The sequence below is a fragment of the Sander vitreus genome, chromosome 23 (genome assembly GCF_031162955.1).
Source record: "Sander vitreus isolate 19-12246 chromosome 23, sanVit1, whole genome shotgun sequence".
Taxonomy (NCBI): domain Eukaryota; kingdom Metazoa; phylum Chordata; class Actinopteri; order Perciformes; family Percidae; genus Sander; species Sander vitreus.
The window spans coordinates 20,453,400-20,467,036 of record NC_135877.1 but is presented as its reverse complement, the minus strand read 5'-3'; the positions used below and the strand labels follow the sequence as shown (position 1 = coordinate 20,467,036).

The window sequence follows — 13,637 nt, the reverse complement described above, 5'->3', positions numbered from 1 at the left end:
AGCTGATAGTCTTAATTAGCTTTGTAGCAACTCATTTGGCAACGGCTTGAATGTAACGGACGTTCATTACTATCAAAAAGTTACGCACTAAAGCTTTAAAATGTCACGTTAGCAATTTGGATATATGTAAAATATGACATTTCCCAGCAATGTTGTTGGGCTGTTCTTCTGAGTTTATTCAGGTAGAAACAATGAAAGGGGAACAAATGGCTATTTAACACTGACTGGCCATTGTATGATCAGGTCTGGTAAAGAAATGTGCGGCGGTTTTGATATTTTTGACAGACAAATAGGCCTGTAACAATTATTACATAATTGTAATTTCTTTTTTAATAATCATGGTTTCTTTATCTAACCGCAATTCATTACTAACATTAGCTGAGGTCTTAAGGCGTATGACTGGTAATTCTTGATTTTGTTTAGATATACCAAATTGTAATTATATACGTGATTATTGGTCGGACTATATCGTTTTATTATTATTTCAATTGTCATTGTTGGCACTTGACCCTATAACTGTTCATGGCAACAAAAATGACAAGGGGGGGGGGATATAGTTAGAAAAAATGTTTTATGATAATAAGGCGTGGCTTATTTCATAGGCTGTGTATTTGTGTTATTACATTATCTGGGTCACATGACAGTGATTTATAACCAAAAGACGTATGCTGGGATTCATTCAAAACTTTAATTTGTTTAAGAAAGTAATACATAATATTTTTAAATACGACTCAAAGAGACAATTATATTGTTAATTGCAATTGTTTCTGAGTCAATTAATTGTACAGCAAAATTTGGAATTGCTACAGATCTACAGACAAAAACATTTTTGAAAGTACCAAAAAGTTAAAATTTCTACAAGAAAAAACCAGCCATGAGTTTGATTCCAACCTGCGGCCCTTTGCTGCATGTCATTCCCCCTCTCTCTCCCCATTTCCTGTCTAACAAAGGCCTAAAATGGCCAGAAAAATGTAATACAAAGTTCAATACAATCAACAATCAGTATGTGGTTGTTTGTTAATTTCTTTTCAAATAGCAAACAAAGTATGATAAAAAAAAAAAATAGCACACTGTATATGGTAGATGTATCCAACTGCTGTGAATTCTATTGAGACTGAGGGCCCTATCTTGCACCTGGTGCAGCGCAGCGCAAAGCCCGACGCAAGTGGCTTTGCTAGTTTAAGACCGACTCAGTTGTCAATGCCCCGTCCAGCGCCCGCGTCGTTTAAATAGCAAATGCACCTGCGCCCATCTGTGCGCCCATGGGCGTGCTGGTCTTCCAGGGAGGTGTGTTCAGGTGCATTTTTGGCGTATTGCTATCTTGAGGCAGCGGGAAGTGATGGCGCCATTGACCAACAAAACCCTGGTCTGAAGTCAATAGCGCAGCATTTCATTGTTTCACTGATTGGTTTATTGCATGTTACGCCCAAAACACACCTATGAATTAATGAAGACACTAAGTACAACTCTTTTGAACAGGCGCACAGACCCTTTTTTCCGCCATTAAACTAGCAAAAGTGAATTCGTACACGCCCTAAACGCACCTGCGCTGTGCGCTTCGATCGTTAAAATAGGGCCCGGAATCTATAATGGAAAAAACTATTTTTTTTGTTTAATGAATTTAAGTCCTATTCATATCTATTATTGTTATTTATCATTTCTGTCTGTTTCCCTGATCTGAACTGATCTGTTGTTCTTACAGGAAAAAGCATACGAGGCCTCTACAGGAAGAAACAGAATATAAATAGGAACTTATTAACTACGTTGGAGCTTCTTCCTCTCTCCCTCCATTTACAGTATTTCTATGGACGACATACTGAGTCCCTGCCCGCCTCAGTCTTTGCAGAGCCATTATCTTCATTTAACTGCGCTGTTTATACAACACCAATAAAACGTTACATAGCTCTGTCTCTCCCTCATTTGTCATCAATCTCCTCTGCTTCCACTGTCATCACTCTGCTGTGAATCCATTTCCTACAACAGTGCTGGTCTGTGGGGGGAAAAGCTGGGCTTCATTTCGCTACAGGCAGACGGCGCTGCAGTGTATCATTAACAGACATAATGACTGTGTGCTGTTTGGGCAAACAGCTTGCCCAATTCACAGATAATATTATTTGTCACATCGCAATCCGGCCTGAAGGGATGGGGGGCATGAGATCTGGACAGAGCAGAAGATCACGAGCATCTAATAAAGTTTTGACCCTGAGAAACCTGTGAGGACTTTATTAAGGTACTCTGTGTTTTCCCCTAGCTCGACTGCTTTGGCAAGGCGGATGGGTGTGGGGGCGTGCTACCACCACACCAAATACCGTTCTCCGATTTAACACTTATGTTTCTTTATAAATATATATCAGTTACTTTTAGAAATGAGCCATTTCCCAAAGTATGAGCCACCGTCACATCCACTGCACAGCACTATTTATAAAGAAAATAGGTCACTTTTAAAAGGTGTAACATATAATATATTTACTGTATTTAATCCAAAAATGACCACAATATGTCATCAGATATTACGTAAACATGCTAAGTTGAAAAACTCTCTTTCCTGGCAACAATGCTGAAGCCAGTATTATTTCCTTTGAAATTTCCGTTCCCTGACAGAATGTCTGTTTGTGTTTTGGCCTGTGTGTTGCTATCAACTGCCCATTTTGTCAGCCGGGCCAGGTTGCCAGATATACCTGTAGAAACGTAAACCCAGTGCGCTACAGCTGTAGTACAGCCATGGAAGCAGCAAACAAACAAACGGGATCAACGGAGATAGATTCTACCCGACCTAAAAAACAACCTCAGAATGTTTCTAAACAGTTGCATGACCAGAGACGTAATAAAACCTGGCTAAATATTAGAGATGTATTTGAAAGATAAAGGCAGCTTAGAGCCCAAAAAGACATCAACATAGCCAGCATCTAACGTTAGCTACTCCGCTGCGCTGTGGAGTAATGTCTGGCTATGCGAGACAAGCGTCTAGCAACATTGTTTGATGCTGCGTTCCCAACCTGGCAACCCCCCGTAAACTTCGAGTCTGGGGAGGTGGGGTCGGGAGAGACGACTCTCTCCAGTATTTTTAATTTGGAGTGCGGTAAATATTTCAAACGCTAGCTGTCAGTATTACGAATTGCACCTTTAAAGCTGGTTTACTTGTTACTCTCATTATTTTCATTCTTTCAAAACAGTGTTGAAGATCAACAGGAGCATATGCCAGGAGTTGAGTTGTCATTAAAACCAGGCTTTTTTTGTTTTTTTAAAATCAGTTTAAAAGATTTTCGTCAGATTTTGAGAGGCGGCGAGCCGAGCCGACCGCTCGTCATTTCCGCTAAGTGTTTTAACGTTAAGTGTTCCTTTTGGGACAAAAAATTAATCGGGCCTGGTGGGGTTCTGAATGTATACTAATGAGAATGATTTTATTTAATTTTATAAATAACACTTTTTCGCCTCATGTTAGCTACATCTGAGATCAATCTGAGAACCAAAGCAAGTCCATCAGTGTTTGTATATGCAGATGATGTGTGTGTTTGCATATACATGTACTTCCTTTGTATCTATTCAGACATCTTGCCTTTTGACCACACTGTATTTGATGATACATTTATGAAAAACATCTTCCTCCTTCTCCTACCTTCCTGCTGTTTTTTTTCCATTTCATACTTTGTACACAAGGCTGCTCAGAAAGGAAAAAGGAAAATAAATTACACACAATTTTGGTTGTTCTGGTCTGAATTGGAATGAAAGCTTTCACATCAAAAACGTCACTACTAATGATGCATTTCGCACTTTGTTGCAGACCTGGAAGCCCTGAGGGACCCCAGAGCCCACTGTGAGAACCCCCCCCCCCCAGAAGTACAGCACCTTAGAGTAAGTAAATTTACAGCAACACAAATTCCTTCTTTTGTACCTCTTTCTGTCCCCTCTTTTCTCTTTTTCCACTAAAATTCAGACCATCCAGAGTGAGTCATCCATCCTTGTTAAGAGACTCGTTAGAGGAAACTAACCCCGCCCTGCCCCCGGCCAGCGGCCCTGTTTGTGTGTGTGTGTGTGTGTGTGTGTGTGTGTGTGTGTGTGTGTGTGTGTGTGTGTCGTAGGGGGGTAATTAAGGTAATTAGCTCAGGATATCAACACCGTCAACCATCTCCAGGCAAGAGAGGGAGTCTATCAAAGGTTGAGATAATTAATGAAACGCATAAAAGCCTTTCTCCCAGAGCGCCGGCTGCTTACAAAGCACATTCAGGTCACATTTTAGACTACAATAACCGAACCAAAGCTGTTCATCTCGTGTTATCTCTCTCTCTCTCTGTGTATGTTGTGCTATTTAAGTTGTTTATGGGGAGATTAGGCCGGCAGTAGGGCTGGGTACCGTATTCAATGCTTTTTGGGCACCGACCGAATCGCCTCCTTAGTATCATGTATCAAAAAAAAATGGCTCGTCATTCAATACCTAAGGAGTAAATCTCATCAGCGTCAGTGAGCCAATAAGCACGCAGCATGCAATTACCAAGCTCTAATAATGCTGATAATTGATTGGCTGTCTAACGTTACACGTCGAAGGGGTACGCAGGAAAAACTTTACGTTACACAGAGACAGGGCTCACGTAGTAGGAGCTAGGGCTGGGCTAGGCTAGGCACGGGCCGGTTACCGGTTTGAAGGTATACCGCGGTTTGAAAAAGTCACGTTTCAACACCACTAAAACTTACCGTCATACTGTTCCTGCGGTGTGAACTGTTTTTTATGAGTTGTCAAGGACAGAACGTTTTTTTTTTTTGCCCAGACATTTCAAAATAAAACATTTTAAAACTGTAATTGCAATACCGTGAAACCGTGATATTTTTTGCTGAAGGTTATCATACCGCCAGAATCTCATATCGGCCCATGCCTAGGTTGGGCAATATATCGATATTATATCGATATCGTGATATGAGGCTAGATATCGTCTTAGATTCTGGATATCGAAATATGGCTCTGTGTCGTCTTGTCCTGGTTTTAAAGGCTGCATTACAGTAAAGTGATGCCATTTTCTGAACTTACCAGATTGTTCCATCTGTTCTATTATCTGCCCATAACCACTCAGCCATTATATCCACACTACTGATGATTATCTAAAATCTAACTGTGAAAATATTTTGTAAAAGCACCAATTGTCAACCATACATTGTTGTCGCAATATAGATGTTGAGATATTTGGTCAAAAATATTTTCTTCATGTCGCCCAGCCCTAGCAGGAGCTAAAAATGAAATTAAACTGATTAATTGCCTTAATTTTGTTAAAATGGATTTTATAAAATTGGTATCGCAAAAAGTATCGTTCAGGAACCGGTATCAAAGTCACGGTATCGGTAATCGAAAATTTGGAACGACACCCAGTCCTAGCGGGCAGAGACATTATCATATTATGAAAATTAGATCTGGACAATCGAAACGAAGCAGCTGGCGCGTACACCACCAAGCTGCTGGTGGCTTTTTCCCACTGTTACATGACTCAGCTCATCAATCACACTTTCTTCGAGTTTCATCACTCCCAATCAATCAGACCAACCACCTAACCTCCCCTGACACACACACACACACACACACACACACACACACACGAAGGCAGTAATCGGGTTAAACCTCTCAGCCCTCCTCTTCAGCAGCGTCTGCTTAATCCAATCGGCTTGCGGTCAACGCCTCACAGGCGCTGGGTTGCCCTGGTAACCCAGTCCCAGCTCCCTGGTACACAGATCTACAGCCTCACAGCTCAGCACAGAGAAACACTGGCGAGGCAAACGGCACACAGTGAATTAACAACTGCTGGCAGGAGGAAACGCTGGCTCCTGTTCAGTCCTTATCTGTGAAGTGAACTAAACAAGGTCTGAGAGGGCAGAGCTGGAGAATGTGAAGACCTGATATCAAAGAGCAAATAAATCTTTCATATTTCAAACATGTTTAGCTTCACGGTGGACAATAAATTGACATGCGAGTCAACATTGTCGGAGAGTTTGGTATTATTGACATGTATCTTACATATCTTATCGTCTTTTCCAGGCCTTAAAGGCTGTGTTACGATCAAGTGATGACATTTTCTCACACCCAGTCTGCTCGTTTGTCATCATATTCACATTACAAATTATTGTGAAAGTGTTTCCTAAAGCACAAACAGTTAATATATATATATATATATATACACTTAAATGTTTCCCAACGATCCCAATGATACAAGATTTACAGATTTTAAAATCAGGGCAACAGAGAGGGCCCGTATCGAGTCAGCAGCTTTGAAAATGGTATCCGGAGAAAAGAAGTATTACAAAGATTGGTGCATCCCTAGTAGCATTTCCGTATCGCTTTTGACACGAGAGAGACACGTCTGAATGATATGCCGAAAACAGCAACACAAGAGATCATTTTAAAGCATGTCTTGTCGCCATTTATAACTCGATTATAATTTCCTTTCCACAAAGAACAAAAGTCAGTAAGCCACGAAACACCAGGAATGAGCCAAATTTAGTTGTTGAGGAGACATTTCTCACGTCAGATGCGCTATTAGAAATGTGCTTTTTCCACTCGCCTCCCGATGTTCATTAATTACGGCTTCGACGGCAAAACTAAGATTTGAAAAAAATCCATACTTGCAGCCTGTGAGAGAACAGAAAGCACTTGTGGTTCTTTCACTCAACGTCTGAATGACAGAGCGCCATCACTCTAACAGATAGATGAAGTCTGTAATGTTGTTTACATAAACAAGGATCCACACAGTTCTCCAGTTCAGCAAAGGCTTGGCAAGAATTCAATATCATCTTCTATTTTGCAGAATTCTGTTCCCAAATTATGATTACAAATATTTTTGGTAATGCATAATAACAGTGGAATGCAGATAATCGCATTAAATAATTTCATTTTATGATTACGTATCATGGATTTTGCATATATTTACCTCAACACGACATACATTGGTATATAGTAATATACTCATGATGTGCATATCACCCAGTCTCATGTTCAGCAGAAACAAAGGACACACCCCCTCATGGTGCAAATTATCATCTGATGCAGTGTGTGTGTGTGTGTGTGTGTGTGTGTGTGTGTGTGTGTGTGTGTGTGTGTGTGTGTGTGTGTTAGACGTTACACACATGTATACTGCAGTCTGGCCTCGCTGGATGACTCACACTGAGCGGACATGTGAGGCCGTGCCATTACAGGCACACTGACATGCAACTGTGCAAGAGCTTAGAGGCGTGTGCGGGGCGCACCCACACCCACACACACACACACACAGTAGATGGAGCTGATGGACTGCACATCCTGCTACATTTGCCCTCCCATCATGCTTTGCGGTGTGATTGATGAGTTATAAGGCGGTGAGGGTTGCAGCACGTCTGTGCCATATGTTTCTGCCATCGGGGGTCCGGGTGGGGGCGAGCAGGGAGGATCCAGCGTATTGATGCCACATCTTAAACACTGCATCCGTGCAATACTACAATCATCTTCAAATCATTTCTCAGACTACCCTGTTCCCACCAACCTGTACAGCTGATGACTGTACAGACCAAAATCTATTTTAATGTTCATTAAAACGGTATACCTCACCCACCAAAGCTGAGAAACACCTCCAACCACAGTAACAGCATTAGAAAAGTCAAACAATACTGTTGATTTCACCAAAACCGCAAGCCAAAGTAACGACAGAAGTGTCTTAATCTGCAGTTCCTCCAATGGCCTCGAAATGCTGGTTCCAAAAACAAAAAACTCTCTCTTAAAATAGTTTTAGTTTTAGTCGCTCACAGTAACTGACATCACTAGAATATAAATGTACCAGCTTTAGCCTAGTGGCTCATATAAATCTCTAGTCTCTGGTCAGATTGAAATACAAACCACGACACAAATACACGACTGCACAAATACACAAATACAATTGGATGTGTGTTTCTGAAAACACGGTTCCCAGAATTCCTATACTGTGCAAAACCATTTGAAACGTAACTCCAGAAACCTCGAGGGCGTGTCTTCGTGGTGTTTTATGCTTCCTAATTTAAAAATAATAGACAACAGGTTATTTTACCGGAGTATAAAACAAGACAAACTAAAATCACACTACGGGGTGTAAATCACGATACGATATTATATTGATTCTTTGGACAACGATACAGTATTTGCTGATAAATTAAAGTCTGTCACTGTTTGATTTTCGATTCGATTCAATTCAGGAACCTGCGATCGAAACCAGACGATATCATATCTCCATTTAACACAGTTACATTTATACCAACTCACAAAATAAACTAAATATGATTTGTCAGTTTTATAACTGAGTTCTTCCGGGCATTTAAGTGAAAAACAAACTATTGTTTGTTAATAAAAAGAATAAAATAAAGTGGGACGCTAAAATGAAGGGGCACCTTACAGACGATATGTTATCGATGTTTTCAATTTGCATCGATACTATTGGATCGCGGATCTTTGAATCGATATGTCGATCCAGACCGATGTATTGCTCCACCCCTACATAATATCCTGCAATATGCATCACACCAACAAAGCAGCCAGTGGAGGAGCGTACACATGACCAGGCAGACAGTTTTTGATGAATTAGTAAAAAGTCAGGAACTTACTCATGGTGGGAGTCCAGGGTTGGGGGGCAGGGCGAGGCCCAGGTAGGGCGGGGCTTTGGACAGGTGAGGTTATTCTCCACTAGGTCTTTCCTAGAGGCACTCATGACCTGAGGAGGAACGCAAAAGAAAAACATGAAATCACTTCTGCACATCTACAATACACTGAACAAGTGTTGGGAACAATTTCAAAAAGGTTTGTTTTGCCGGCTCTCAAGAATCTACCAGGCACAAAATGCCAAACGTTTGCAAACTCCAGCTTCTAAACTTTGTGGATTAGTCTTATATCACTGTAAACTGAATATTGTTGGGGTTTCAGACTGCTGGTCAGACAAAACAAAGCATCGGAAGTCATTATTTTGGGCTTTGGGAAACTGCGATGGACAGACATTTCATAGACAAATTAATAAATTGAGGGAAAACTGATAAAGAAAGTAGGCCCTTTTCATTCCAAAGTAAACAGATGCATTCAAAAAAGTCACTGAAATGGACAAATACTGTCTCAAACAAACCTCTCACACACACAAACATCTGCACACACACACACACAGTTGATTAAGGATGTGGACCAGCTCATTACCATCGTCACTGGGAGAGAAATGGAAGGGCACAGGGCGGGTGAATGAACAGCCTTGGTTGTGTGTGTGTGTGTGTGTGTGTGTGTGTGTGTGTGTGTGTGTGTGTGTGTGTGTGTGTGTGTGTGTGTGTGTGTGTGTGTGTGTGTGTGTGTTCATTCGAATCACCCCGGCCATTGGACTAAATAACGGTAATCTGATGATAGTATGCGGTAAATAGTGGGTAATTTGATCACTCTGCAGATGCTTGCTGGATGAGGTGAAGTAGGGAGGGGTTGGCAGGAAGGTAGATGGGGGGAAATGATGCAGGTGATAGAGAAATTAAGCCCACCTCCCCCCCCCCCTACCCTTCTACCCTCCGATGTTACCATGAGCACGACTACTGCAGATGCTGGTGGATCCAATCTCCTCCAGGGCTGCGAGCAAAAAAAAACAGCACAGGTCAGCAGCACGGGGAGTGACAAATAAGCAGCAGGGTGGCAATCTGTGCAGAGATGCATTCCCACCACAGGTGGAGAGAGAGAGAAAGAGAGCTGATACTGCCTTAGGGGCTTTGTTATCCCCATCATTGTCATCGTCATTTAATTTACAATTGGGTTTAGAGGAGGTTTGAAAACTATTTAGCAGAGTTAAAGTGCAGCTGGGGTTTGATGGTGAACGCGGCCTTTGAGGCGGTTTGTAACAAAGACGAGCATCTGGCTGCTACTAATGATACATTTTGTCATCAATTTGTCTCTTTAGTAGTTTTTGGAATAACATATGAATTTTTTACTGTATAAAATAACAGAAAAAATAACCAAGGTGACGTCTTTAAATTAACTGTTTTGTCCAATCAAACATCCAAAACCCAAAGTATTAAATCAAGAGGAAAACAACTAAACAAATCCTCATATTTTAAAAGCTTTGATTTTCTGAGAAAATTGAGTCAGTATGTGCTTCTTATTATCAATGTAGACCAGTGGTTCTCAACCAGGGGTCCTTGAAGGGGTTCCCCAACAAAAAGGGGAATCATTTATTTTCACTATAATTTCATCCATTAGTAACACAATGACAGGTTGTATGACTATTTTGCTCATGGGTTTCATTCTCTTTCTGTAATACAACATCTGGGACAAAGTCTTATCAGATTGGGTTCCGTGGTCTAATTTGTGTCAGTTTAGGGGTCCTTGATGTGAAAAAGTTTGAGAATCACTGATGTAGACAACGTAATTGTATATTACGATATATCGATATATGATTTCATCTCAACATGATTCCAATGAAAGACGATAAATTATCATATTGATAATGCCCCGCCCTAATGGACACGACACAGGGGACCGGCTTGTAGTTGGCCATAGTCGGGTCATTACATTACATTACATTACATGTCATTTAGCTGACGCTTTTATCCAAAGCGACTTACAATTGCTATACATGTCCGAGGCCGCACGCCTCTGGAGCAACTAGGGGTTAAGAGTCTCGCTCAGGGACACATTGATTGATGCATCGCAGTAGGAATCAAACCCAGATTTCCCACACCAAAGGCATGCGTCATGGGGTGGCAGTAGCTCAGTCAGTAGGGAGTTGGGTTGGGAACCGGAGGGTTGCTGGTTCAAGTCCCCATTTGGACCAAAGTATGGTGGTGGACCATAGACAGTATATAAGAATGGACCAACAGAAACTGCCTTCTCCGGTAATTCCTCTACTATGCGACAGTAGTAGAGCCTGTTGTCAGCCTGTTTTTACAAAAACGTCTGCTACGGAGCCATAACGTGAGATAGGTAGCATCAAAATGGCGCCATAGGAGGTTCGCGGTCCGTGGAGAAGCTTACCCCCTTGTGGTGGACTGGTAGCTGGAGAGGTGCCATTTCACCTCCTGGGCACTACCCAGCTCTTGAGTAAGGCACCGAACCCCCAACTGCTCGCAGCGCCTTTCCATGGGCAGCCCCTTCACTCTGACATCTCTCCATTAGTGCATGTAGAGGTACTGAGCGTGTGCGTGTGTAATTCAATAACCACAGAATTGCAAAAATTGTAATTTCCCTTGCGGGATTAATAAAGTATAAATTATTACCACCCACAGCGGCGAGGCTATCCCCTGCTGTGGGGCTGTAGTGGAAAACACATGTCATCAGGGCTTGGCTTGGCTCAGCGGGACTAAAGCGGACCCATCCAGGCCTATGGAAAAACCCCATTAGCTTGGAGGCTGTGACCTGGGATTAGAGCCACCATATGTCCATCTCTGCCCCCGAGCTGGGACACTGGCCAGTTATCAAGACTGACACTAACAGAGCTGGACTCCCCGCAGCCAATCGACCACAGCGGGGCTCCGTTCACGGAGACTCAACTGGATTCGGAGGTCAAAAGATCATTGATTAAACTTCTAAACAATTTATCAAGCATACATCCCAAACATTATGAGGTTCATGCCTCTCAAATGTGAGGATCTGCTGCTTTCCCTTGTATTATATCACTGCACATTAAATATCTGTGGCTTTTGGACGGTCTCAGTCTAAAAACTTAAGATGGCCATTTTCTTTTACAATTTGAAGGTTTATGATCAAATGATCATTCACAAAATAATGGCATTAATTACCAACAGATGTACAGTTTTTTGTGATATTTTTCCTTATTGGAATCAAAGACCTAAGCGTTATAAAGCCCTCAAAACCTGGGATTTTGGGCTTAATAAATAAACTTGATGTGACTACATGTATTGACATGGAGTACGTTTACATGCACACTAATATTCCACAATTATTCCAAATATGACCATATTTCCATGACACCATATTCTGAGTAAGGCCTTTTTTGGCCTATTTCCCTTTATTTGATAGTGACAGTGAACAGACAGGAAAGGTGGGAGAGAGATGGGGGATGACACGCAGCAAAGGGCTGCAGGTCGGACTTGAACCCCGGGCCGCTGCAAAGGACTCAACCTATGCTAGTGATGATGATGATAGTTGTCAACAGAACTCAAATGCACGCACGCTGGAAGAACTAGAAGATGAGTGTAAACGATCTTTGCCGGTGTAATTACCGACACGATCATCGGTTTTGAGAGAAATAGTAAAAGGTGAATGCATATACGAACAAGTTCTCCGTTTAGGATTAGAACTCGACAATACAGCAAACAAATCTTATCGCATTTGTCGGTCCTGTCAGAACACGGTTGGAGCGCGACATGCCCGTGTTTAAAAAATGGACAGACGACGAAGGAGACCAGGCTGAAGACGTGTTCATCTGAGGCATCAGAGAAAAGAGACCGTAATATTGATCATCTGTCCATCATCGTATAAAGCCCGCCCTGCCAATTTGATTGGTCCGAACAGCTCTGGTTCGAGCATAGTTGCTGCACAACGGATCAAGTCCAGACCGTACTTCCCGACCTCAAATGTTGTGGGCGGGGCTAAGGTCGGCTGGCATCCAGGCTAGCAAAAAACAGAATTATATGTGCATGTAAACATAGTCACGGAAAATAAACATTAGTTGGCTTAGGGACAGTGCAACACAACACTGTCTATGTATAAACGTATAAATATAAATATATAGACACAAAGCAACATTAGCACTCATTCGGAGTCATGTTTCAGGCCCCCTGAGAAATATAAGTCCAATATTCACACTCTATAGCTGCTAGATGCTCACCACCAGCTAATTATTACTAACTTTGTCTTTCCACAGTTTGGCACTGCGCGGGTAGCGTATAGTCTTTATCAGAGCTGTAACAGCAAGTTTGACGATGGTCAATGTCTTCTTGTTGTCAGTTAGGCAGCTTTTATTCTGAAATGATCCAACAAGATCCATCTAATCCACATGTGTCAAATCCGGCCCCTTGCAGGTTTTGATCCAGCCCCGCATATCAATTAAGGTTCATAATAAATTTTGGCCCCGCCTAGGTTTTGTCGCTTTTTCAACGTTTTTTTTTTTCTGAAGTTATTTTTAATTTTTGCCGACGCATTTGGCGCTTTCTTTCAATGTTTTTGCCACTTTTTAAGTTGTTTTGTGGCACGTTTTCAGATTTTTTTTTGCCGAAGTTTACGGTAAGATAATGAATAACTGTACTAAACAGTCATTAGTGGCAGCTTCAATGTAAAATCTATTCACCTTCAAAGACCCATCTCTGTCAAACCACAAAGCAACTCGAGAAACAAGACCTCTTTTGTTCTGTGTTGTAAAGGCAGCAGGCCGGCAGCTGTGAGGGATGTGAGGCTGCTGTTATGATGTGTTAAAGAGTAACCATGTAAACCTCAGACTGGTTAGACCTCTGGGAAGTGCAGTAGTAACTACCCGCTGTCATGAAAACAGTCCAAACTGAAATTTGAGAACAGACTGCTGGTGGCAGATTTATCCAAAATGATCTGTCTCGGCCCTTTGGTAAACCCATACTGGCCAAACGCCGCTGTGTTTATTGGACACGAGGTTAGTTACATCTGATGCAGGGTCAGGAGCCAATGCAGTGTGCTCGCACACACACACACACACACACACACACACACACAC

At 41.9% G+C, this 13,637-nt stretch overlaps 1 protein-coding gene across 1 annotated transcript in view; it reads right to left on the bottom strand.

Moving 5' to 3' along the window:
* usp6nl (USP6 N-terminal like) overlaps nt 1–13,637 on the bottom strand; it is a 107,068-nt gene that overhangs the window by 84,054 nt on the left and 9,377 nt on the right. Inside the window, exon 2 of the mRNA XM_078281461.1 lies at nt 8,581–8,687. Coding sequence (XP_078137587.1) covers nt 8,581–8,584 — 4 coding nt within the window. The 5' untranslated portion in view covers nt 8,585–8,687. The remainder of the gene's footprint in view (nt 1–8,580; nt 8,688–13,637) is intronic.